Source organism: Emydura macquarii, unplaced genomic scaffold (assembly GCF_026122565.2).
Source record: "Emydura macquarii macquarii isolate MOO-44397 ecotype Brisbane River unplaced genomic scaffold, CSIRO-AGI_Emac_v2 contig_1551, whole genome shotgun sequence".
Taxonomy (NCBI): Eukaryota; Metazoa; Chordata; order Testudines; family Chelidae; genus Emydura; species Emydura macquarii.
The window spans coordinates 13,990,714-14,018,558 of NW_027131688.1; the positions used below are offsets into that span (position 1 = coordinate 13,990,714).

The 27,845-nt window shown below is 39.5% G+C and overlaps 1 protein-coding gene and 1 long non-coding RNA gene across 5 annotated transcripts in view; one reads left to right on the forward strand and one right to left on the reverse strand.

Moving 5' to 3' along the window:
- Nucleotides 1–14,105, forward strand: part of HIF1A (hypoxia inducible factor 1 subunit alpha) — a 42,884-nt gene extending 28,779 nt beyond the window's left edge. For all 4 annotated transcript variants that reach the window (XM_067554911.1, XM_067554913.1, XM_067554912.1 and 1 more), the window contains 11 exons: nt 1,285–1,397; nt 2,389–2,591; nt 4,464–4,570; nt 4,772–4,919; nt 5,866–6,086; nt 6,258–6,538; nt 7,132–7,254; nt 7,563–7,960; nt 8,854–8,959; nt 12,376–12,502; nt 12,673–14,105. In XM_067554911.1, the coding sequence (XP_067411012.1) occupies nt 1,285–1,397; nt 2,389–2,591; nt 4,464–4,570; nt 4,772–4,919; nt 5,866–6,086; nt 6,258–6,538; nt 7,132–7,254; nt 7,563–7,960; nt 8,854–8,959; nt 12,376–12,502; nt 12,673–12,824 (1,979 nt within the window). In that variant the 3' untranslated portion in view covers nt 12,825–14,105. The remainder of the gene's footprint in view (nt 1–1,284; nt 1,398–2,388; nt 2,592–4,463; nt 4,571–4,771; nt 4,920–5,865; nt 6,087–6,257; nt 6,539–7,131; nt 7,255–7,562; nt 7,961–8,853; nt 8,960–12,375; nt 12,503–12,672) is intronic.
- Nucleotides 8,754–17,448, reverse strand: LOC137157566 (uncharacterized). Its single transcript, XR_010921145.1, has 3 exons — nt 17,202–17,448; nt 11,436–11,804; nt 8,754–9,348 (listed from the first exon to the last, which is right to left on the reverse strand). It is a non-coding gene; the product is annotated as an uncharacterized lncRNA (long non-coding RNA).
- Between the last annotated feature and the right edge of the window lie 10,397 nt (nt 17,449–27,845).

Here is a 27,845-nt window from a genome sequence, read left to right on the forward strand (position 1 = left end):
AGCTGCTTGCAAATGTGCTGATGAGGTCAGTTTGCACTTTCTCTGCCCAATCTGAGCAGTTGGTTCCTGTTGAAAGAATCCTCTCTGAAATTCAGACATTTTTAACAACACTTCAAAAAAAAAAAAAAAAAAAAAACAACAACAAAAAAAACAACTATTGGTCTGTAAGGGTTCGTTTTAAATGAATCCAGATGCACTACCATTAGATGGTTTGTATACTAATATAAAATGGGTACCATTAACATTAGGTTGCACTAAAATTTCTCCATTGACTGACTTCAAAGATGCTGAAGGTGATTTTCAAAACATGGTTCATACTTACTGTACAATTGTAGGTTCATATTTAGGCACATTCCTATATCTGCAACAGGAACTTGAACACATTCTTAACTCCTACTGTCATGACCATGGTGCCATGATAAGAGAATTTTGGGGTGGGATGTGTAATATAGATGCTAATCTTTCAACAGTTCTCTCCCTGTTTCTCCTCCCCCACAATCCCTTGTGTTTCTCTACTTTAAATTATGAACTCTTTGAAGCTGGGGCCATGGTACCTTAATTTCTGTAAAATCCCTTGTAGAGTTCCAGAGGGTATAGAGATGTTTGTTAATAAACGCTGCTCAGGATCACTACAGAGCAAGGGACTCTGTTATTTCCCCACCAGATGAGTTGTGATGCTCCTTCAACAGCAGTCCTGCCCTGAGTGGCTAGGCATCCACTTCAGTCCCAGACTTGGATCCTTCCGTGCAGCAGCAGCAGCACATTACTTTCACTAGGTCATTAATCCTGAGTGTAAACATTATTTTAAATATTCCAAACCTAGAGATAGGCCAAAACCTGCACAATGTATCTAGCCCTCTTCTCCCCCCCCATGAGTTACTGGGCATGGAGAGGACTCAGACTAATTTTCCTGTGTGTTTAAAATAGAGATGGGGGAAGAACAATACACCTTGTTTCTCAGACATGTTTCATCTGGTCCCCCCACCTTGAAATTAGGGGGATTACTATAAATGGGACATTGAACCTATCCTTTCTGCTTTTGCAAAAGCTGCATTGCAGTTGCCTCTTTTGCCCATCTCAGGGTAAAAACTTACCTGAAAACTCCTCATATCCAAAATGAGGTCAGGCCTACCAGCATGCATCATTCACATAAAAATAACCAGTTCATTCATATTACCTTTGTGTGTCCTTTATTCTAGTCACACAGTTAGTTTTGTTGCACTTGTTTGCACCTTGTGAAGGTGATCTAATTGCTCATATTTCACTTAATATTTTTTTTATTAGGTCCTGTGAAAAAGGGCAAAGAACAGAATACAGAGCGTAGCTTTTTCCTCAGAATGAAGTGCACACTGACCAGCAGGGGAAGGACAGTGAATATAAAGTCTGCAACGTGGAAGGTAACCAACCATGGGGTATACATGTATACTGATATGACTAGAATCCTTGCTGTTCTGATCTCATCAGATGCAAGTATCCACATTTGGAATAAAGTAATTAGCTCGCAGCAGTGCAGTTTAACGTTCTCCAAGTTCGTGTTGATTTGGTAAAACCTACAGCACTCTTTTGTGATTTTAAGTACTTTATTTAAGTACTTTCTTAAATATGCTGCACTGCAACTTAGAATACTTCTAGGATGTAACTGAAAATTCATTTGAAAAATAAGAGAACCTTTTTAATATTGATTTTTCAATTTAAGCCAGGAGTCACTAATAATTATTAAAACGTTTGTGTTAAGCTTCCTGCTCTTGCATAAAATTTAGCTAGGATTTACATCATGATGGTGACTGATTTTGATTCACTTTACGTTGTTGTTTGACTTTTGCTGGTTCTCCCCAATACTGTAACTGGAATAAAATGTAGCTAATTTGAGTCTCTTAAAATGGATCCATCTTCTCACCGAAATAAAATATGATCACTTGTAATCTATCCAGTGATTGTACTCTGTTCAAAAAGGTTTTGCATGGCTTTCAGTTTGTCATATATTCATGATCAACTCCCCACTCACACAAACAATTGTGACTTCAGATTCATAGGGAGGCAGAATGCCACTGATGAGTAATTGCACTCATCAGTTGGTTATAGAGGCAATTTTCAGAGATGAATCAATTATTATTTTAGTATAAATTCAGTGAGCACTAAAAAGGGAAAAACATTGATAGCCAACTTAACTTTCTTTAATGTGCATAGTATAATATGTGGGGAGGCAATGGTAACAGACGTCACAAGTACATTACTTGTTGCTGTTGCATTTTGGCTACTGACACCAGTAGTTCACCTAGGGAAGAGGAAGAAAGGAAGACTATTGCCCAGTTACCAAACTAAAAACATTGTAATGTCAGTCTCTTTTTCTAATACAGAACTTGGTTATTTAATTTTTTTTTTCTGTAGGTACTTCACTGCACAGGGCACGTTCGTGTTTATGACGACTGCAATAATCAGACTCACTGCGGGTATAAAAAGCCTCCCATGACATGCTTGGTGTTGATCTGTGAACCTATTCCTCATCCATCAAACATTGAGGTCCCCTTGGGCAGCAAGACATTCCTCAGTCGCCACAGCCTGGATATGAAATTTTCATATTGTGATGAAAGGTAAAGCCAATAAAAGCTCTGACAAATTGTTTTATTCAAGATAGTTTTACTAATGCAATGTAGTTTTTATACTTGTGGGTAATTTTATTTCTTAACTTTTACTCATCTATAAAACTGAGTTCCTATGTGATACTTCAGGTTTTACTAGCTTGCCATTTAAGTAATTGGTCCATATATTTTATGTAAGAAGGCAAGATTTTTTTTAATCTGTAAAGTTAAGGAAATAATTCCTGCATGGGGTTATCACTTATGGAACAATTTGAATAGGTGAAGCAGCAACATTAAAACCAAACTGAAGTAGGCTAGAAGTCTCTTCAGAACACTGAAAAAACTGGAAGGGTTTGTAGGTTTGTCATGGGTAGTAGAGTTATATTTTTTCAGTGATTGAATTCGCCTTTAAATAAGCCTGCCTGGCTATGTTTTATTGCAGCCCAATAAAAAAAAATATTAACGCCCTTCATCCAGAAGGATCCAAAGGCACTTTAAAAATTAGATGCCCTTTTCCCCCATCTGTGAAGTACAGCCACCTCTGGATGTAACACAGCAGCTAATTTCAGTTAGTTTTGTATTTCTTCATAAACCTTTCTTGCGTGTGTGCATTTGACCACTTGTGAGCAAAGTGCATTTCTCTAACATGTCATACTGAAAATTTGAGTTTGTCAAGTTCAGAATATGGAAGTAAGTAACTTTACAACATTTGATTTAAAATTCAGATCAGTGATGCATACTACTTGCTTCTTATTGATGAGCTTGCTTTTGATATCTAGATAGAATAAACAGTGGTCGGAGATTGTGCTTCTAACTTACATTGTCGCTTCATCAGGTTGCTGTTAGCTTTAATCAAATATTGCATGTTAGTGCAAGTATTTTCTGAGAACAGGTTTGCATGCACAAATTGCACTGATTCAGCCAATTTAGTGAAACCTGTGCAATTTGAGAGTTGTTTCTCTGATTTCTTTTGACATAAATAGGCAGTTAAACTGAGTGCTTTTGTTCTGTGTACAACACTGCCATCTAATGTTTAAAGGGAATATGATGCTTTGATTTAAATCCAATATTTAAAGACTGTCACTTGTAAATAGTGAAAAATTAAGTCAGGATTGCTGAAATTTCAGGTTCTTATTCCTTTTAAAATAACAATTACAGAATAAAATAGTGCAGAAGCAGCTATAATGTTTTTCCTATATTTGATTTAACTTCTGAATATAGTATTAGAGACAAAGTGATGAATGTAATATGAGCACAAGTTGCATACTCCATCCTGTAAATCATTGTCCTGCATTTAACTAGAAGAAAAAGGATGTATAGAGTTGAGATTAGATTTTAATAACCAAAAGTGGAGGATTATGAATATTCCAGCTAGTAGTAAAACTGTGCCTGCAAATAGTAGTGGAATAGGATTATGAGATCTTTATCTATGAGGTAGGCAAACTCAAAAGACAAGTTTCCTCAGTTTGACCCTGCTTGAAAGGAAAACTGTCATTTTAAACACACCACTGTTGCTGGTATTGTATTCATCTAAGAGTTTCTGGTTTGGAAGAGATTGTGTCTTTAGAGTCACAAATATCTAAATTGAATTTATACATCTAATCATAAAAATAAATGGTGGTTAGCCAAGTGGTCAGGGACGGAACACCATGCTCTGGGTAAATCTAAACCTCTGACAGTCAGAATCTGGGACTGGATGATGGTACGGATCACTCAATAATTACCCTGTCCTATTCTTTCTCTCTGAAGCATCTGGTGCACTGTTGAGACAGGCTACTGGGCTAGATGTACCATTGGTCTGACCCAGTAGGGCCCTTCTTATGTTCTTATAATATTTCTCTATTTCTGCTTTCACTTAACTTTTTTTTTTTTTTCATTTTAAAGAATTACAGAGCTGATGGGGTATGAGCCAGAAGAACTCTTGGGTCGCTCCATCTATGAATACTATCACGCTCTGGACTCTGACCATCTGACCAAAACACATCATGATAGTAAGTGGAAAGACAGACCTATAACCCTCTGTAATTTAAGTCCTTCAGATAAGATAGGGAGGTTGGAGTGGGGGGTGAAGTGGAGGAGGAACTACTTGGAAGTTTTTAATAGCAAGTGTGGATCTGAAGTGATTAATGCATATTTTCGCTTTGGAATAATGAAATGGCTTTTTATAGCTAAAGTTGATCTTTCTGCTTTAGTGTTCACTAAAGGGCAAGTGACTACAGGACAGTACAGAATGCTTGCTAAACAAGGTGGATATGTCTGGGTTGAAACTCAAGCAACTGTTATATACAGCAGTAAGAACTCCCAACCACAGTGCATAGTGTGTGTAAATTACGTCTTGAGGTAAGCTGTGGGTTAAAAGTTAAACACTTTTTGCATATTTCTTTATTAATGATTGAGCCAAAGCCCAATGGTGCTGTGTCAGTTTACACCAGCTGAGGATCTGACCTCATGTTAGATAGGTTCTGGCACTTTACTATCTCCTTTTCAAGTGACACTTTGCTATTGCCTAGAAAATTGCCAGTTACCAGGGTTAAGGGAGCAATAAACTGGGAAGAATAGTCACTCTTGAATCTACCCCTAGAACTCCCATTGATGTCAATGGGGATATTTTCATGCAGAATGAGGATGGACTGTGTTGAGTCTCTTGGGTATCATGGTGATGGATTTGTTCAAGAGCCTAGATAGATGTCTAGATCTCAGATTTCCTTTGTCTGGAGTTCAGTATCCTATTGTTTGTTTCGGAGATGTTTTAACTCTTTCAGTCATAAAATATTAGTCATTGAAGAAACTGGAGGAAAGGTTATATTTTATCAGTGTGACCTTTTTTTAGTGTACTCAAAACTTAACTTTTCACTGGTAAAAATAACTGCATTGCTAGTATTGACAGCAAATTGCTGGTTTTGGAAATCTTTTGAACTTGTTCTTCAAAATTGTGAATTAATCTGTAATAACCACTAAGATAACATACAATTGTTTAAAAAAAAAAAAAAAAAGAGTTCCGCTCTCTGTTTGGTATTTTTTTACTCTATTTGTTACTGACGCTTTCATAAAACACAGCTGTCTTAATAGCTTATATGAAGTTATCCTTTTTATGCCATCATGGTTGCTGAGAAGATTGAATTTGAGGGATGAATGGGTAATAACAGAATTTTTAAAACTCCTGTGTTAATAAAAAGGCATATAACATGAGCAAAGAGAAATAAAATAAAATTGGCAGAATTGTTTCTAAACTTCCCATGAGCTGCTAGCTGCTCTTTAAAGAAGAATCTTCTTTTGTTTTTGACAGTGGTATTGTCCAGAAGGAGTTGGTTTTTTCCCTTGGACAAACTGAGTGCATGCTGAAACCAGTGGAGTCTCCTGAAATGAAAATGACCAAAATATTCAGCAAGACTGACCTAGAAGATACTAACAGCCTCTTTGAAAAACTTAAAAAGGAACCAGATGCTTTAACTTTGCTGGCACCAGCTCCTGGAGACACAATTATCTCTTTAGATTTCAGCGGTAATGGTGGGTTTGTGTTCAGAGAGCCTATTGATTAGTAATATTAGTGTATGTTAAAATAAACATTAGAAAATAACTTGCCTCACAAAAAAATATTTCAGCTGCTGTTATTTAATGAGGTCCATAGACACACTCAACGCTTTTACTTAGGTTGATGGTTTTTTTTAATTTTTATAGAGTCTGATGAGCAACAATTTGATGAAGTTCCTTTGTATAATGATGTAATGCTCCCCTCATCCAGTGAGAAATTGCAGAATATAAATTTGGCAATGTCCCCACTACCTGCCTCTGAAACTACAAAGCCACTTCGTAGCAATGCCGATCCTGCACTCAACAGAGAAGTTGTATCTAAGCTGGAGCCAACCACAGAGCCACTAGAACTTACATTTTCCAGCCGTCAGAGGCAAGAACAGCCAGCCAGCCCTTCTGATGCAAGCACCAACCAAAGTTCACCTGAGGTCAGTCATGCCATTTGGGAAGACAGTCATCAAACTATATGTGTAGTAGGCTTTTAAATAAATATCTCTAGACAAAATGGAGTGAACTGAGTTTGGAATATTTGCAGATTGTTTTGATTGTATTTATAAATTGTGGCTATGTAATCTTAAATTATATTTACAGCATGACCTGTGAATAAAAGATTACCTTTCAGTTTGAAAGTTATATTTTCAATTTTTAAAAATTAAAGAGTTTAAAAGTGCACATAAAGTGTATAACTGTTTTAAGTGCATCTTTTAAGGGATTCAGAGATACTTATTATAATTAATGAGTGAGTTACAGCAAATCCATGTATAAACTTCAGACACATTTATACCTGTTCCCCAATGCCCAAATTATGGCAATCTATTAAAACTCATGAAAGTGAAAACTCGGGGCATATGCAGATGAATGAAATACTATCCAGTTCCATAGAGTTTTCATTAAATTTTTGCAATTACATTTTGGCTATGCGTTGTGTGTTTTCAGAGAACAGCCATAGACACAATGCAAAATAATAGTGTTGAATCAATTGAAAATTGGTATTTAAAACTGAATTGAATTGTCTTGACAGCCTCGTAGTCCCAATGACTATTGCTTTGATGTGGATAATGATATGGCTAATGAGTTTAAGCTGGAATTAGTGGAAAAACTCTTTGCAATAGACACAGAAGCAAAAAATCCATTCTCTACTCAGGTATGTACATTGTTAAACTTATATCATCTTAAGCCTATTTTAGAGCAGAGTATTCGTAAGCTTATTTTATTGAATGTTAAAATTAATTTGTTAAAATGAATAGCTGTATTTCTGAAAACAAAAACAAAAATTTGGTAACTAGTGTCTAAATAGTTTTTGAGATGTTAAAAAAATGGAGCTTACGAAGCACTACTCCAGAGATTTGGGGAGAGGGGAAGTGGCAGACTATTTATAGATCATTAAAAGCATTCCGGGGTGTTGCACAAATTCACTAGAAACTTTATTTACCCATTTTATTATTCTTTCAGGAAACTGATTTAGATTTGGAGATGTTAGCTCCTTACATCCCAATGGACGACGACTTCCAGCTACGATCCTTTGATCAGCCGCCTTCACTGGAGAGTGGTTCTACCAGCTCTCAGAGTGTGGCCACCAGTACCATATTTCAGCAAACTCAGACGATGTCTACTGCCGCTGAGGAAATAACACCAGTGAAAACAGACTGCCTGGATGACATTAAGACTCTAATTGTTTCTCAGTCTCCTGTCCTCCTAATCAATGAAACCAACAGTGCCCCAGCATCACCATACGGTGGAAATCGAAGTCGAACTGCATCTCCAATCAGGGCAGGAAAAGGAACATTGGCCCAGACGGAGAAATCTTATCCAGGAACACCCAGTTTGTTAACAGTCACTTTGAGTAAAAGGTATTTTAAAAATTAAGCTGAAATCCTGTTACCCATTAATCTTGAGGAAATTAAACCTGTAATATATTTCTCTAGCTTATACTGTAGATTTTTATCGTCTGTTGTCTTTTAAAGAACAAATTAAGGTATGTAGCTTGTTCTAAAGGGGTCAAAGAAGAATTTAGTTTGAGTGCACTTCAACAGCAGACTAGAGTTAATTTCCCAGAACCTTTTTTGCATTTTTATTTACATCAAGCCTTTGTATAGAAAACAAGCAATTGAACCATTCTTGTTTGTATTTCTGTTCCGCTCCTCTTCATACCCAAGCTGTGCAAATAAAACAATCCAGTATGCCAACTATGAGAGAGAATAGGCATAAGTAATTTCTTGCCGAGTTTGTGATACGATGTAGAGACTGTGTAGCTCTGCCTTAAGCTTAGAGGGTATGCTTAACTAATTCATAATTCATCAGTATGGATTATGGGCATCCATAACAGATTTTTATCATGACTCAAACTGTCACCAAATAAGAATTTCAATCCACATGATAAAACAAAAAAGTAGCTTTCTCTGTGCATGGATGGATATTTTGACTTTTCTCATCACACCCGCTTTCACAAGGAAGGACAGCAGAATGACAAACATTTAAGCTGTCTCTGTTTTCCTGTAGAGAGGAACTTTTTAAAGGAAGCTAGTTTTCCATGTTAGGATCAGAATTAGTTACCATAGCAAGATTTAAGCTAGAATTCTTTCTAATCATATACAAACATTGAAACAATGAATCACTCACATTGAAAAGTAGAACACTTGTAAGTAACTGTCACTGTGAAATATTTATTTTACAAAGTGGATTTACAAAGAAGACTGTCTTGAGGATAGTAAGAACTTTAACAGACTGAATCCATTTTTCTTAGATCTGCAGTGGATGAAGAATTAAATCCAAAGATGCTAGCTTTGCATAACTCTCAAAGAAAGCGAAAGATGGAATATGATGGCTCACTTTTTCAAGCAGTGGGAATTGTAAGTTTTGGTATTATTTATATCTTACTGTTTCCAGAATTAACCATTGATGCAGAATCTTGACTTTAGCTATTGCTGAACAGCAAAATCCTGTGACCAGAGTAATCATTTGAGTTAGTAATATTCCATATCTTCCTGAAGGCAAACACTCGGGTATCAGTTCTTTCCCTGTGTTAAATAGTTTTAAACTACCCTCTGTATCCAAACAAATTTCTCAGTTAGAAAATAATCTTTTCATTTGTGAAATAGCAGTCTCCTGCAACATGCTGCTTCTTAAGTAGAAAATAAGGCATTGTAAGCGCATGAGACTAAAAACAATGTTCATCTACTAACCCTGCTATTTCAAAGTTTATCTCCATGTCCCGCAAAATCAGAGACAGTGCAAATAGCTGGAAAGAGAGTAGTACAGATTTAGAAGGCGGTATATAAAATCCTACAAATATATTTATAGTTCCATACATTTCTGATTTGAATAGACAAAATTAGAATGTGGAAACGGGAATATAATGGGCTAAAAAGAGGCTTGAGGGCAGTCTGTCCTGTAGTTAGTGATTGTACTTGTGAATAACCCACCATTTGTCATTAAAGCACCTGAAAAGTTCCTTTTAAACAGCTATGTAGTTTGTATTGTTTCATTTACCACCGTGTTCCACAACTTTATCATCTTGCATAAATTATTTTACCTAAATTCCATCTGTGGTTTTTTGCTTTGGAGGTGTGAGGGAAAAGACCCTGCCAGAAGGGGAAGATAGAACTGGACATTTGGTTCAGCACTACCACATTCATTGGGGCTGTCAGAGGTCAAGAGCCTCCCCTGACAAGGAGGCCAGGAAGGGCCCCTGTCCGGGCAGGGTACGGACATTAAGTCAAGGGGCATGGGGAAGTAACCCAGGAAAGCTAGCAGCTTTCCTGAAGCCACAGTGTGGGGCTGCTACTTGTAGGGTCCCTGGGTTGGGGCCTGGAGTCGAGGGTGGGACCGGGCTTCTCCCCCTCCCCTCCCCCCCCACCAGCCATTCACTGGAGGGGCAAGAGTCCCAATGAAGAGGCAAGGACCTCTGAGAACCAGAGACAGGACTGGGACCAAGCAGGGAGCGGCCATCTTAGAGAGGCTCCATTACCCTCCCCCACCACTAGAGGGTGGAAGAACACTAAAGGGTGAAGCAGTTCCCTGACCTACCACTAGAAGGAAGCGCTGGACCCACCAAGGTAAAGGAAGAGCTTTGTCACACTACATAGCTAAAAAAACCCAAGCCCCCTCTCAGTGAGTCTCACAGCCCAGGTCAGCTAGCTCCCACGGCAGGGTTAAACAGCCTTGTAGCACTTTGGGCTTGGGTTGGCACCTGGACTCTAAGATCGTCTCCCTGGATGGATGGGTTTCAGAGCCTGAACCCACATGTTTGCACTGCCATTTTTAGCGCTGCAGTACGAGCTTGAGACAGTTGACCCGGGCTCTGAGACTTGCTGCCAGGGTTTTGGGTTTTTTTTGGCTGTGTAGATGTACTCTAGAATGCTCTAAAGTGCCAGGGTGTTTTCTTCAAATTGCAAATTATCTCTACAAATTCTCCTTGTTTTGAAAGGACTGGCCTCTGCTCAAAGGTAACTTCTTTCTGTTCATGTGTTGGAAAAATTACTCTTTTTTTGCAAAGGTTGCCCTTTAAAATAGGATATTTTCCAGTGTTTAGGTTTTACTGAGAACTAGTTCCAAACCATCTTGTGCAGCCTTCTCCAAATGGAGTTGTAAGCATTTGAAATCTGTTTTGCACATGTACAAAAGAAAACTGCCACTAAGTTTAGGTTTATACTATGTCATATTTGAGGGTTTTGATCCTGGTTTCATAGTGCTACAGATGAGATTTTATGCTACTGTCAGTGTGGAGTTCTTTAGTTCTGTGTATGAAGAGAAACTAGAATGTCATTGTCTATTATTTGTGTAGTTTTTTTTAAAACAAGGACACTTATGGTACATCTACTCAGCAAGCCTCAGAGCCTGGATCTATAGAATTGGGATCAAGGTGCTAACACTACAGCACTTAAAAATAGCTGTGTAGACATTCAGGCTTGGGTGGAGTTTGGGCTCTGAAGCCCACTCCTGAGCCCAAACATCTACACAGCAATTTTTAGCACCGTAGCTTATGCCCCTCTGTAGACCCGGGCTCTGAGATTCTCCGCAAGGGGCTGCTGCTTGCTGTGTAGATATCTTTAGGTGTATAAAATACATGGGTATAATAAGATTTCAAATGAATGAATCAAAAGTTAGGAAATGTAATGTGAACTGCTATTCTGCCCAAAAAGAATGCACCAGCTATGGTACAACATGGCTGAGTTAACCTTACTATGAAAATGTCATTTTTAAATCTTCAACTATTGTCATTCATTCATAACCTTTTTATACCAAAGGCTTTTTTTTTTTTTTTTAACTTATATAGATTTCACATATGCAGAAAATTGAAGTAATTCAAAGTGAAATGCAACATACCTGAATATTTACATCTCTAGGGTCTTCACCTGCCCATGCTTGACAGCCATTTACCAGAGAGGGGACAGAACTTCCAAATCCAGGCACCAGTATTAGCAGTCTTGCCAGCTGTTGCCTTACCTCCTCAGTGTTTCTGAAGATGGTTGGCTTTCCCTTTGTCTTGCTTTCTAGTTTAGCAGATCTGGTTTCTTACCTATTCCAGTAAGCAATGACTTGCCTGCTGAGACACACACAGCCTTCCGCTCTCTCATATACCCCAGAATCTCTTGTCTGCTGCTGTCACAAGTACTGAGTCTAGAGCCACACCTGTGATTGAAAGGGTCAGGATTCCACACGGGCAATGAGTACAAAAGAGAGAGGGCAGCTGAGCTGGAAGGCAAAGATAATTGGCATGTGAGAGTAAAATTCTCATCATAACAAGATATAAAAACCATTTAACCTTTTGTGCACATGGAGATTCGGAACACTAATAATGTCATAGTAGTTCTTCTCTTACGGGTTTTTTTTATTGTAGAGAGATTTCCATACACTTCAGTGAACTCCACTGCCTCCTCAGACACAGGTAGTGACCAGCAAAAGCACTAAGGGGATGTGTGTATACACACATACATATACACACATGCACACTAATTTTGAGGGTGGTACTTGGTTTTATTAAAACCAAGGTTATCTCCTTCCTAGCGTGTGTACCTTTTAAAAAAAAAAAAAAAAAAAAAAGAGAGAGAGAGAGAGAAAAGAGCAAGACTCCCTTTTACTTCTAAAGAGCAGTCTAATAATTTGCTCTAAAACTTTCTCTCTCAGGTACTGAATGAATTCAGTTTTAAATAGTAGCAGCATGTGAGCAACTACAGTGACAAGTACTGACAATTAATCTCCTCTTGACATTTTTCATACATGATCTACAGCAATAAGTTAAATTACTTTTTTTTTTTTCTCAAAGGGATCTTTATTCCAGCAGTCAGGCGATTGTGGAGCGAATGGATCACTTTGTTGGAAACGTGTAAAAGGATGCAAATCTAATGGCCAGAATGGAGTGGGACAAAAGACAATCATCTTACTATCAACTGGTTAGTGTTAGTGTGTGTGTGTGTGGGGGGGGGGGACCAAATGAAATTAAGTAATATAAAAGCTGTATTGGCTAATGGAATTCGCCTCCCCCTATAAACTAATTTGGAAAGGTAAAATACAGTAAGTAATGTTCACTCATCTTTTTTATCTTTTATCTATCTCTATTTAGATATAGCAAGTAAGCTCCTAGGACAGTCAATGGATGAGACTGGACTACCACAACTTACCAGTTATGATTGCGAAGTAAATGCTCCCATACAAGGCAGCAGAAACCTGCTACAAGGCGAAGAATTGCTCAAAGCTCTGGATCAAGTTAACTGAGTTTTCACTATACTTGTTCTTTTTTTGGACACTGGAGAATCATCACCTAAAGCAGTCTATTTATATTTTCTATATCTGATTTTAGAAACCTGGCTACAATACTGCACTAATTCAGTTAGTTCAGTTTTGATCCCCATTCTACTTTACTTACTTTGACAGTCTTTTTAATATATTCTTTATGTAACAACTCAGATTTATAGTGCATTTTCATAATTCTTTGGTACATACACTTTAAGTCCATTACATTTAAAACATCCTTACAGAAGCAGCTTTGAAATACGCACCTGTTTTTAAAAACATTGGTTGTTTTTGTTTTTTTTGGCTGGGGAATTTGTCACTGAAAGATTCTTACCAATAAAATGTCAACAATGTAAAACAGGCAATACTTCCATCCTGCTCTTCATAAGTAGTTGGAAGATGTAAGCTTTTAGTTAGTTATTTTCAGACAAATTTTTATTTTAATGATTTTTTATAAGAAACAACAATGCTTTGCAGCAGTGGATTGTAGCCACAATCGCACAATATATTTTCTTAAAAAAATACCAGCAGTTCCTCATGCAATATAGTCTACATTTATAAAACTAGTTTTTAAGGAGAAGAATCTTTGAAGGTTTTTTTGTTTTGTTTTGTTGCCTATGAAATCATGTTTAAATCTGGAGGATGTCATTGTTTTAGTCATGTTGTAATATTAACTGTGTTCCTAAATGCTGTATTATGCTTATGACTGAAATGAGTGTAGTAAGTAAAAGGGAAGGGTTTTATCTGGAAAGGACTAGCAGCATTTTATTTGGATACATTCTCTTAATTTACAGAGAGGGTTTGATGTTTCTAAAGTAGTCACTTTGCCAGCTCAAAAAAATCCCTACCTGTAGTTGTGGAAGTTCATGCTAATATTGTGTATGATATTAAATCTAAATGTTTTGCTTACCCTGTGTGGTATAGGTGATATTTCAAGCAGATCGTAAGACATCATGAATTGTTAGCAAAGTTGCCTAGTACATCGTTGAGTTGCTCAGTATTTGATGTTTTGGTTTTATGCACCTTGTTGCTGTTAACATCCATGTTTTCATGTAGATTTCAATAACTCAGTATATTTTAGAAGCCTTTTTATTTTGAAATAAATAGTTGTCTCACAAACACCTTATTTCCTATATGTACTGTACAAATTTTCATTCACTCATTCTTTTTGTGGTTGGATCTAACACTAACTGTATTGTTTAATTACATCAATAAACTATATGTGGACCAGGCCCCCTCGGGAGGTGTACTATCTACTGAGAACGGATAACATATTGATTTTGTTTTCTGTGTTTAAGTATGTGGTTACGTCTACTCAGTGTTACTGATTTCAATAACATTTCCTGATTCTGACCCCAAAACATGAATGGCCATACAGGGTCAGACCAATGGTCCATCTAGCCCAGTATTCTGTCTTCTAACAGTGACCAATGCTAGGTATTTCAGAGGGAATGAACAGAACAGGTAATCATCAGGTGATCCATCCCCTGTCACCCATTCCCAGCTTCCGGTAAACAGAGGCTAGGGACACTTCAGAGCATAGTTTTGCATCCCTGCCCATCCTAGCTCCTAATGGCCATTGATGGACCTGTCCTCCATGAACGTATCTAGTTCTTTTTTTAACCCTGTTATAGTCTTGGCCTTCATAACATCCTCTGGCAAGGAGTTCCACAGCTTCATTGTGAAGAAATACTTCATTTTGTTCGTTTTAAGCCTGTTGCCTATTAATTTCATTTGGTGACCCCCTAGTTCTTGTGTTATAAGGAGTAAATAACACTTCCTTGTTTACTTTGTCCACACCAGTCATGATTTTATAGACCTCTATCATATTCCCCCCTCTTCGTTGTCTCTTTTCCAAGATGAAAAGTCCCAGTTTTGTTAATCTCTCATATGGAAGCTGTTTAATACCTCTAATGGGTTTTTTTTGGCCTTTTCTGTACCTTTTCCAATTCCAGTATATCTTTTTTGAGATGGGAGGACCAGATCTGCCTGCAGTATTCAAGATGTGGGCATGCCATGGATTTATATAGTGAAATATGATATGTTCTGTCTTCTTATCTATCCCTTTCCTAAGGATTCCCAACATTCTGTTAGCTTTTTAGATTGCTGCTGCACATTGAGTGGATGTTTTCAGAAAACTATCCACAGTGACTCCAAGATCTTTCTTGAGTGGTAGCAGGTAATTTAGACCCCCATTATTTTATATATATAGTTGGGATTATGTTTTCCAGTGTGCATTATTTTGCATTTATCAACATTGAATTTCATCTGCCATTTTGTTGCCCCAGTCATCCAGTTGTGAGATCCCTTTGGTAACTCTTTGCAATCTGCTTTGGAGTTAACGATCTTGAGTAATTTTGTATTATCTGCAAATTTTGCCACCTCACTGTTTACCCCCTTTTCCAGATCATTTATGAGTATGTTGAACAGTATTGGTCACAGTACAGACCCCTGGGGGACATCACTATTTACCTCTCTCCATTCTGAAAACTGACCATTTATTCCTACCCTTAGTTTCCTATCTCTTAACCAGTTACTGATGCAGGAGAGAACTGTCCCTCTTATCCATGACTGCTTAGTTTGCTTAAGAGCCTTTGGTGAGGGACCCTGTCAAAGGCTTTCTGAAAGTCCAAGTACACTATATCCACTGAATCACCCTTGTCCACATGCTTGTTGAGCCCTTCAAAAAGTTCAAGGAGATTGGTGAGACATGATTTACCTTTACAAAAAACATGCTGACTCTTCCCCAACAAATCATGTTTTATCTATGTGTCTGATAATTCTGTTCTTTACTATAGTTTCAACCAATTTGTATGATACTGAAGTTAGGCTTACCAGTCTGTAATTTCAGAGATCGCCTCTGGAGCCTTTTAAAAAAATTGGTGTCACATATAGCTATCCTCCAGTCATCTGGTACAGAATCTGATTTAAATGATAGGTACATGCTGTGGTATGTACCCTATCAAGTCAAACTTTTATATGCGCCTATTCAGTACTAAATAAATTTTCAGGACAAAGACTTTGTGCAGTCATTGGCCCTAGATAAAATTTTTAATTTTTCCTTTTTATCTGTCAAGCATCCTATCAGTTATTAAAACTTGGAATGAAAGTGGGAGGGAAAATACCATGTTTTTTGTGGTGGTAATGGCAATTTTTTCCATACTCTGCCAGCAGTTTACACTCACGGTAAGTGTCAAAGACAAAACACTTAAAATTCATCTGAGAAATCAGTTAAAGATGGAAGCCTCTTGGCATATGTATGTGATGGAAAATGCATCCGATACGATGAAAGATATGGAACGTGCTATACTCTAAACATGTTTGCACCATTTGGCAAGGTAACGGTTTTCATTTTGCTACATTAGAATGTGGTGTCACTGGTACCAGCCTGTCACATACACATGGAATGATAGTATAGCTTTGGTCTAAACATTTCAAGGCAATGTCTCAGCAATTTTAAAAAATCCTGCTCAAAGACCATGTCTTATACTTAACACGCAATTTAACCTCTTCCTGGAATCCATCCTTTTCTATAGCAATTACACAAGTGTGGTCAATTTTTCAAACGCGCCTAAATGACTTAAGGACTAAGTCACTTTGGAAAATGGGACTTGATCCATTGAAAGTTAATGGGACTTGGAGGGTAAAATGCTCGGGTCCTGTCTTCTACAAACTTAACTCACTGAAAGTGATTGCTAAAAACGAAAAGTTAATCCATTTCTAAAACTATTAGCTGGATAAGATACAAAATTCTAAAACTGTGAAGCCAATATTTTTACAGTTAAATAGAGAAAGTATCGGCATTTACTGCTGAGAAAGCTTTACTTTAACACAAAGAGCTTACGAGTCTGTGACAGGATACTGCCAGCAGTCTACGGTCTGGGCTGAGTGTGTTGGGAAAGAGAGGGAAAATACTGTACCTAGTTACAGAACTATAATTTGTCTAGTTTATAGACTTTTACAGCTACCTAGGCCAAAATTTTAAGTTTACTGTTCTTAAAATCTCTGGCCCATAAGCCTCATATCTATATTTGGGCAAAATGTTCAAAAACACTGAATATTCAGCAGCTCAAATAGCTCAGTTGTAGCCGAGGATGCCCAGTATTTTCAAAAATCAGGATAAACTCTAATTAGAAGCCTACTTTAAGCACCAATTTTGATAATCTTGGCTGTAAAGTTCAAATGCAAAAGAGTACATGATAAATACATGCTTTGTATAATATGAAAATTGAAATGACCTTTAACACGGGATAGGCTTTGAGTCCGAACTTGTAAATGTAGCCTTTACATATAAATAACCAAACTTGTACAAGCAAGTTTCTGCTAGTAAATCCAAAGGAAAGAAGGGTTGCTGCTCACCCACTATTTTGATGACCTGCTGGTCCCTCTTCCATGACATCCTGTTGTCGTTCATCTGTCTCTGAGAAAGTTGCAGCAATTAACTCCTTAAAAATCAATACATTCCTGAAATGAAAAAAGCATGTGCTGAATTCATGGCTTGAAGAGGCAACTGCTGTCTTTTAGGAGCAGTAAGTGGGTTTCTTGAACAATTCTAAGTCCTCCCTTCCCATTCCTAGGTCTGGAAGTCTGATTCTCCAATAAGCATCTATAGCTGGCCTTTCAGGCATTTGCAAAGACTCTCCTCAGTCTTAGGCCAAAGACTAGAGCTCCACAAACCTCGGTCCTTTCCACCACTAGAAGCTGAGCCAATAAAACATATTACCTCACCTATCGTGTCTCTCTCAACAACTTCCCAACAGACTTGACTCTTCTCCCAACTGAAACAGTTTTTGCTAAATCTGTCATCTACCATCCTGCTTCATTTTGCAATAGCACTCTGTGGATCTTATTTTAGAGGTATCTCCCTTGATGACCTGTCTATCCCTTATTCATGTGCCCTAATCTGAGGAAGATAATGAATAATCTGAGGGAGAAAAATCATACTACAAGAAGTAGAAGTAGAGGGAAAAGTTGACTCCATGCACCAAAACCTTTGGCTATTACTAATCAACAAGAGATGGGACGTGTCCCTGCTCTTAATGAGAGAAGCCCTAGTAACCCAGGAAGACACTAGAAAGCAGACAGGTGGGAAGAGTTTTAGCTGTAGTGTTGAAATGTCTTTGTCATACACTAAAAAGCCCTGGAGAGTTTATATAAAGTACCAGTTGAGATGCTGAAGTAAATGTTACTGGTGCACACTGCCATAGACTCTCAGAATTTAATCGTTCAGGGGAAATGCAGACTACAAATTAACTGTTCCTGTAACTACAGCAAAATTGTAAATGTTTGCAACTGTATTGCTGTGGGGATCTTTCCCCAGAATAGAATAATCTTTACAACAATGAGCTAATCTGACTTTAGGCTTGAGATGATTTAGCAGGTCTCTGTGGAAAAGGAATACAGCACAGTAAACACTGGACACTCAAACAGCACTCAATGGAAAGATAAAATAGTTCCTTGTCCCTCATAAATAAAAGAAAATCTGAAAACAGGTGCGGGCATGGTTAGTGGCTAGTCAGCAAATGTCACTGAACACTAATCATATAAAATAACCAAAAGTATCTTTAGCATTTGAAAAACTAAAGGAATTACTTTGCCCTAGGTGGTTGGGTCAACAACAAAAAAAAATTTTTTTTTTTTTGGTTGAAAGATGCATGCTAAGGCTACATATAAGGTATGTGTGGGGAGGAGGATGGCAGGAGAAGGGAAATAAGTAAAAGACAGGCATTTTTAAAGGGATGGACCATGGAAGCAATACTACTGGAAGACAAGTTAGAGGAATTTGATGATTTAGCAAAATGACTAGAGGCATTATATCACAAAATGTAGGTATTCTTTTACAGTGCTGGTGAATCTGGAAATACTGTGTTCAGTTTTAACAACGAAAGTCCTGTAGCACTTTAAAAAGACTAACAAATTTAATTTCTGCAGGCATAAGCTTTCATGGTCTGCAACCCACTTTGTCAGATGCAAGAAACAGAAATCAGATAGGGGGTATATATATACACATCCCAGGGTAAGAAAGAACAATGGGGAGGATAGGTGTTAGCAAAGTCCATTCAGTTAGAGTAGTTGAGGACTATTCACAACCATTGATTAGAAGGTGAGAATGTGTGAACAGTAACAATTACTACTTGTAAGGAGAGAACCATTCCAAGTCCCTGTTCAGACCCAGTCTGATTGTGTCAAGTTTGTATACAAGTTCCAGCTCTGCAGTTTCTCGCTGAAGTCTGTTTTTGAAGTTTTTTTGTTGAAGTATGGCAACTTTCAAGTCAGCTAAAGAGTGTCCTGGGAGATTGAAGTGCTCTCCGACTGGTTTATGGATGTTTCTATTTTTTATGTCTGATTTGTGTCCATTTATTCTTTTGCGTAGTGACAATCTGGTTTGGCCAATGTACATGGCAGAGGGGCATTGCTGGCACATGATGGCATATATTACATTAGTAGATGTGCAGGTGAATGAGCTCCTGATGGTGTGGCTGATGTGGTTAGGACCTGTGATGGTGTCACTAGAGTCGATGTGCGGGCAGAGCTGGCAACGGGGTTTGTTGCAGGAATAGGTTCCTGGGTTAGTGTTCTTGTTGTATGGTGTACGGTTGCTGGTGAGTATTTGCTTCAGGTTGGGGGGCTGTCTGTAAGCAAGGATAGGTCTGCCTCCCACAGCTTGAGCAAGTGAGGGATCATCTGCTAGGATAGGTTGTAGATTCTTAATGATGTGTTGGAGAGATTTTAGCGGGGGCTGTAAGTGGTGGCCAGTGGTGTTCTGTTGTTTTCTTTGTTGGGTCTGTCCTGTAGTAGGTGACTTCTGGGTACTGGTCTGGCTCTGTCAATTTGTTTCTTCACCTCTTCAGGTGGGTATTATAGTTTTAAGAATGTTTTATGGAGATCCTGTAGGTGTTTGTCTGATCACTGTCATACAAAGATGATTGTATCCCAGAGTTCTGTATCTGTCAGTTCTTCAGGATGCTAAAATTTCACACCTCTTCTCAACAGCTGTGTCTCAGGCCAGCCTCATGTCACTTTCTATGGTTCTGGAGGCCTTCTGTTATCTCCCCTGGGCTAATCTGTTGTGTCCACATGTTGTCATGTGACCAGAAAAACATCATTGGTACTTACACAAAACTTATTGTCAAGGTGCAAGTGTATATTTTGTGACGTGATTAAGGTACTGGGAAAGGAGACAGCAAATTAGACAACTACACACAAGTACTGAATCCTTCCTATCCCCAGAACTGTTGTATGGGTTGTTTGTTTTTTTTAAATCATGTTCCCAGCCATGTTCACAGTCTCAAACCAGTTGCCTTTTCTCTGTATATGCTTGGGTCAGAATAAAGATGGGTTTGCTGCTAAAGGAATACTAGGAGATGGTGGTTTGCCTCTGTAATTTCCCCATTGCCAGTAACACTGATCCACATCAAATATGATTCGCATCCTGACAGTATCTAATACATTGCAGCAATAAGAGATGAAACCATTAATTGTAAACACAGCTCTGGGAATGTCAAATTCAAGCCTAGAATATCAACTAGCCTGTGATAGATGGAAAAGGTGGGTAAAAGACACTATTTAAACACACATGGAGCACACTCTGAGGACAGCATGGCATGGAAGATATTCTTTGAATTCACACAGTTGCTTGCCCCCCCATTTCATATGGATACTGCACGTCAGGCTAGAGCTGTTGATTGATACTACACAATCTTCTGCAACATGTGAAATTGTAATAGTCTGTCTAGGTAATCATAGTGTGAGTTCCCCTACTCCAAGTAATTAAAAGCAACCAACACCACATTCATAGCGTTGGTTTTATTGTCTGTTTGAAAGACTAGAAGGGACCATAATAATCACCTGTTCTGATGTCCTGCAAAACACAGGCCAGAGAATTTCACCCAGTAATTCCTGTATGACACCCATTCAATTTAAACTAATCAAAACAGGCCCCTTTTATTCCAAAATATGAATTCCCCACACAGATGGATGCTGACATAACAAACGGTGTGAAATAAAATCGATTTAGTTCAATGCAACTTTCTGTAACTCAGCCCTTAGTTTGGATGTGAAATTGTCTAAATGTGCATTTCCAGTGCTTTCAGTGGAATACTCTTTTCTATATGTTTACTTCTGGTATATTAGGACAAGAAGGGATAACCTGGGTCATTGAGTCCAGTCCCCTTTTAGTACAGGTGATCGCATCATAACCTTGATCATAAATTTATCAAGCTTCATCTTAAAAATAGTTAGGTTGTTTTCCCCACTATTCCTATTAGGAGGCTGTTCCAGAACCTCACTCCTCATGGTTAGAAACCTTATATCCAGTTTAAACTTATTCATGGCCAGTTTAAACCTGTTTGTTCTTGTGCCCACATTGTCCTTCAGCTTAAATTGCTCTTCTTTCTTTCCTGGGGTTTACTCCCCGAATGTATTTACATATTGGGCATATTTCTATTTTTTAATATTTACCCTAGTGCTTAACTGCCTATGGGATTCCTGGGGAAACTCTGTAGTGCAATGCAGAATTTGTGCAGAGTTAATGTTCTGCACAGAATTTCATTTTTCCTCCTGTAGAATTGGTGCTGCAAAGCAGCTGGCGGCCACTAGGGGCCTCTGGCCCCAGCGGAGCCCATCTCCCCAGCTCGCAAATACACAACACTTGCCAGGGAGTTGGAGGCTTCCAGGAAGCTGCAGTTCCCAGCACATCTGCAGGAAATACTGTACAAAGCTGGGATCCAGCATCAGGCTGTTTCTCTCTCCAGATCCCTAGGATCTGAGGGGAGGGAGTGTTGGTATCTAGACTAGGGGGGAGGCCCTGTAGCTGGTCTTAAGGGGTAGGGAGTGTGCATGTCTGGGCAGGGAAAGGGGGAGGTGCCCCACAGCTGGCTTCTGGGAGTGGGTATATGAGACTGGAGGGTCAGAGTTTTCCCCCAAGATGTGCCTGCTGGCATGTGTGACACACCCCAGACTGAGGCGCCCAACAAAGCATAACAGAGAAATGGGAACGGGGTTGTCGTAGGGGTTGCTTTAACTCTCTGCTACTGGGGGAAATCTTTGTTGTTGTCTGTATTGTTACAGACTTAGTTGCTGACAGATATTTTAAAATAAATTACCACAAGCATTGAACCTGGCATCATTATATTGTGTTAGTTCTGACAAATAAAATATGCAGAATTTTGCTCTCTTAATTTTTTGGTGCAGAATTCCCCCAGGTGTATTACAGCTACACTATCTATACAACCATGCAGGCTATTCCAATAGCAGATTCTGTGACACCAAAATGTTTCATGAATTTGTATCAGTACAAAAAATGTGTTCATTTTAGGACAAATATGCAAAAAAAAATCTGAAAAAAACCCCTACATTTTATATTAACATTTTCAAAACAAAGCTTGATTCAGAATGACTTCCTTTGAATTTTTTCTTTAATTTTATTTAATGTAAAAACATTATTTCAAATGAAATATTTTGTTTGACTAATTTTTTTTTAACTTCTCTATTTACCTTGAAAAACGCTTGCTGAGTTTAAATTACATCTAGGCTTTGCGCAATGTAATAGGCGTTGTACAGATATGGGCATCCTTCTCCCACTAAAAAGCAGATCTATTGTAATGGAATTCCTTTTGGAACAGCTTTTTATGTTTGACTGATTTTTTTTTCCTGCTGAATATTTTGACCTAATTTTGACTGAAGTTCTTTTAGACTGTAAAATGCCAGAAAAGCCAATCAAAATCAGGTCTGGGTTTAAAGTCCTGAGGTTTTTGTTAATTTGTCACCTCAATTCTAAATTCTAAAAAAAGGGAGATGGCAGTACCACTTTGTAAAAGAGAGAGACAAAATGCTATGCTTTCAGTCAGTAGAAATTCTAGCAAGTGTGTGGACTTGGGGCCTGATCCAATTCCCATTAAAGTCAATGGAAATCCTTGTATTGATTTTAATGGGAGTTGGATCAGGCCTTTGATGAACAAGAGTTTCAGAGAGGCTGAGCATAATTATGTTAACTGACAACAGGGTGCTGAGTGAGGGCTTGTCTACATTTACCTCCAAGATTCGGCGGCAGTCGATGGGAGTTACGCAAGCTACGCAAAAAACTTGCGTAACTCCCGTCGACTTCTCTGCTTCTGTTCTGCATGCTGTCTTCACTGCACTGCGCTGACGCAGCGCTACGCCACTCAGAGAAATCGATTTGATGGCCAGTGAAGACGTAGCTTGAGGAACTAGCTTCTCAGCAGAGCAATTTAATGACTCCTAAAATGTAGGAGGTTGTAGCTGAAGTTAAAGGCATAATGAACTTGTCAGCTCAGAGGACTTCACACAAATAAGGTCTGGTCAGAGACTCCTTAGTAATAGCGCTTTGCTAGGAAAATTTGCAAAAACATTGAAAAGCCCCATAACTTCCATAGGAACCATGCCAAGCCAATTTCTATTGCTCTTAATACAAGTAAATGACTTGGCAGTAACTCAGGATTCCTTTTGTTTTATTATATCACTGATGAAAATGTGTCACAAAATTTCAACAGTATGGCATTGTTTCGGGAGCAGAGTGAAGGTAGATGGCATATACAGTACTGGCAAAAGGTTAACTCTTGCACTTTGTTCGAGTGTGATTGGACAAGGTTTTGGATTAGTGATACTTTGTTTTTGATAGGTTTGTACATTTGGAAGTTCATATAAGCTACGAATCTACAAAACACTTCTATTAACTAAATTTCTACAAACTTACCATTCAACACACTATACTATTTTTCAAAATCAGATCAAAACTCTTAACCACTCACAAGTTTTTTCATGTTGAACAGATATTTTAATACATTCACACTGTTTTCTAGAACAAAATTAAAATGAGTTTTCTGACAATGGATGCAATGGGAGCAATTCCTGCTATTTTTCAGTCACTTAATTTATAAGCCGGATATACCGATAAACTGAATATTATTTAATACTTTTGTGTCTAATATTGGCCTGAACCAAAATAGGAATATCAAGGAATTTTTTTTATATAAGCGGCCTCCGGCAGACACAACCAACTTTGCCAGTCAATATTACCTAGCCATTTTTTGTTTGGAAAAGCAGTCTTTTAGTCAGCAACTACTCAGCAATCAGCACGCAGAAATTATTGTTTACCAAATGCAAAAATCTGAAGGAACTTCAGACGAAAAACACAATTCACTCTACCCTTTAATTGAAATAAATGAGTGGACTGTTGGCAACCCTTTAAATTAACCATCTAAACTATGAAATAAAAATGGTGAAAGCTGAGTCCCTAACTCTGCAAATAGATTGTACTGGTTTTCCTCTTTACATCACAATAAAAGACACTGTATTTGCATCTAAAATGTTATCTGTAAATAGTCTGGAATACCAAGATATAAGGCTGATGGCTGCATCCTCTTCAATTGTTTCTTGCAGACTAGCATATGCAACCTACCATGCACCTTCACTTCATAGACTGACATCCTCCGGACACCTAACCCTGTTAGAGCTGGGACCTAGATCCCTAGCTAGTGCCTCTTTCCAAGAAATCCTGACACACACGGCACACCTAAATAAAATGCAGACTTTAGAAAACTTTATATACAAATCCTGCTCTCCTTAATTTAAATGGGACTGCTACTGTGAGTAAGTAAAGCAGGATCTGGCCCTTTGATTGCAAACTTCTTGGGGGACAAGCGCTTCATCACATTCCATGTCTTAACGGCACCAAGGATACTGTCAGTGATTAGTAAGGACTACACCTTGTTCTCACTGAAATCAATGGCAAAACTTCTACTGACTTCAGTGTGTCCTGCCTAATTTAATAGTTATGAAAGGAAGAATCTGGTTGGTTGGCATAGGTTTTGACTGTGGAAATATCTGGGATAACAATTACATAGGTTGGGATTCAGTAACTAATTTATCTTCCTTCAAATCATTAAGCCCATTGTGGATGGAAAAAGGAGTAGGAAAATATACTTAGGATGGTTTCTCAATTATTTTGGTATTCTGTTTCTATTTCAAAGTGAACACAATCTGTTGGAGAAAAGATACAGGACTATACAGATCTCAGATCTGGTCCAAGATGGCAATTCCTGTTCCTGTTAGATTCTAACATCGATGATGCTCTTGGAAAAACAGCATAGGTTGCTCTCAGCTGGCAGACATTAAAATGGACATGATTTCTCACAGCTTTGCTATTGCTCCTATTCCTATACCAATGAAAGCAGTAGTAAATGGCACTTTAAAACAATCACTATTTGCTGAAATGGCCACCGTTTCCATAGTTTGTCTGTAAATAACTCATTTAAAGTATCTAAGTCCAGGACTAATACTTTATTTACAAATTATTTTTAAAGTTTGTTTTTTGTATCTAAAATGGTGGCATAAAATACCTTTTAACACTTGGTCATTCAAAACAGCTTTTTTTTTTTCTTTTTTAAATTTAATGTTTGAAAGGATATTTATTAGTTGATGGTTCAGATTTAGTACTTTTGCTGTTTTGGAAAATAATCAAAATGACCAAATTATTAAGATTTAAAAATTACTGTGCATATAGTATGATTATTTCAGAAAACAACTGATCTGAATAGATCCAGTAACAATACTGATTTAAAAATTACATGTTTGAAAGTCCAGTTATTTAAAGTTACCACTTACTGTACCATTATGGTCTATAGCAACAACTAACTATACTTTTTCTTTTGGCCTCTGTTCTTTTATTAGGAGTCTCTCACTCATACCTAACCCCTGCCCTACCTAAAAAATCTGCAGCTCTCTCCCTCCCCATATTTGAATAATGATAACATCAAAATTTAATCCAGCAAAACCCAGGAAATCCAGATCTGAGGTCCACAATTTTGTTTTGCGCAGCACAAATCCCAACCCACCCAGTAAATCAATCTGGATGTCTCAGCCTGGAGCTTTCGCCTTCACTCTAGATTTCTTTGTTGCTGTGGGTTTAATCAGACTTTTGACACTTCTTAATGTCAATGACCTGTGGATGCTGGGTGATGTACCGAGCTACCCCGTTTCCCCCAAGCAGCGCTTGACTGGTGTGGAAAACATCCCCGGCTCCTGCTTCATTCATGTGAACAGGTGCTGCCCAGGAAATTGCTGAAGGGCCAGTGCAATTTCTGACATCTGGGCAGCGGTTGAACCTAGGGATCATTCCGCCGCCCCCACGGTGAGTATTGAAAAAAATCCCAGGGGAAAGGCCGGGCAAGCGGTTGTAATCATTCATCCGCACGAAGAGTCCAGGCCCAGCGCGCCAGGGGTAGACTTTTCCCCGGGACACGTTCGGCGGCTTTACGGACTTCCCCAGGCACCAGCTCTCGGGCTGTTCTTAGTCTTACCTGGGCTGGAGGGGAGCGGGCTGCTGGCGGGCTCCCCAGCCCCTGCCCCACTGCGATCGCAAGGAGCCGACGCCCTGCCGGGCTGCGCTGCCTGGCGCTGCCTCTGCGGCCGGGTGCCAGGCTCCAGGCTGAGGATGCAGAGGCGACACCGCCCTGCTCCCTTCCCATCCGCTGGCTCCAGGCCGCGCCCCTCCTACGTGCCGCTCGGCGCCCCCCGCCAGCTGGAGCGCTCCGCCCTCCTCGGCCTGCATCGGTCACGCAGCACCCGGGCCGCCTGCAGCCAGCTCGTCCGCCTACGTGTTTGGGCGCACGTCGGGCGGGTCGCATGGTTTCCCTGAGTCCATCCGAACAACGCCTGCGCGGAATCCGGATCCTCTCCCCCTTTGGACTCGTTTAAACGGAAACTGGCCGCTTCGCTTTGCTCTCCAGCGCGTCCCTTAGGGAGATCCGAGCTAGGACAGAGCTTGGCTGCCCTCCGCTATGCCAGGCACCGGCAATGCCATTTGCAGGACTCAGCCGATCCGTGCCCCAGTGACATGCTCGGTCCCGGCCAGCTTGTCTTGCAGGATGTCCAGCGTTTCATCCTCAAGGAAACTGGCACATTGGAAAAACTGCATGTGCTGGGAAAGCACCATCAATGGCGAACCACCGTCCAGATGTGCTCCTTGCCCAGGCCAGTTTCTAGCTGTGCTGTAGTAGGTACCAGGGCCCCATTAAAACACAAAGGCGCGCAGGCTAGGGGAAGTCCAGCATCACCATGTAAACATTAACAGTCTGTTACACAAACAGGTGCAGCTGCTTCCAATTCTTTGTTGCCAGGCAAGGCATTGCCAAGTAATGTCTCATTGAGCTTCCTTCATAGGCTAGCAATTGTCCCATCTCGCCTGAAGTCTTATAATGCTCCCATTAAATATCCCTTCTCCAATGGCAAAAGTCTCATCCACTTCAGCTGGTGTAGGATCAGTTCACTGCAAGACTGCTGGATAAATTCCTTCAAAGAAGGTGGTGTCAAACGGAACGTGTATGTCGAGTCATGAGGGGAAGCTAAAGGTCAGTGATGATATAGCTGGCTGTTCCGTTTTCTTTTACCGATTTCCGACATTGCTCTAATCACCCACGCCTTTCGCCTCCTGGCATGCCCTGACGTCACAGTAAGGAACATGGCGACGAAAGCCATGCACGACGTCATAAAGAAGCAAATTGGCAGAACCCCCTCCGGCCAAGACATCGCCATGTATCCAAGCGGCTCACTGGATGGCGAATTTGGACGGGGGGTGGGTGACATCGCTTTGCTCTGGACCCGCGCTTGCAACGCCGTACAATGCCTGGGGAAGCGCATCGGCTGCTGCTGGAAGTGGTGCGAGGAGTGTCAGGAGCTGGAAGTCCTGGTGCCGCAGATCAGGACCGCCAACACCACCATCACCCAGGAGCCAGGGGCATGCTGGAGAGGACCCTGAAGGCGGCGGTCTGCACACTATACGTGGAAAAGTGGAAGCTGGACCAAAGCAAAGCCTTCGAGCTGACCAGCAAGTGGGACGCCAGCAACCACTTCCTCCCCGGGGACAGCTTCACCCGGATCGCCAACTGGAGCTTCATCCACTGGGCCTGGCTCAACTGCGTCCCGCTGAACAGAGCCATCCACCATGGGAACCAGAACAAGCATTGCAGGAAGTGCAGCTACAGC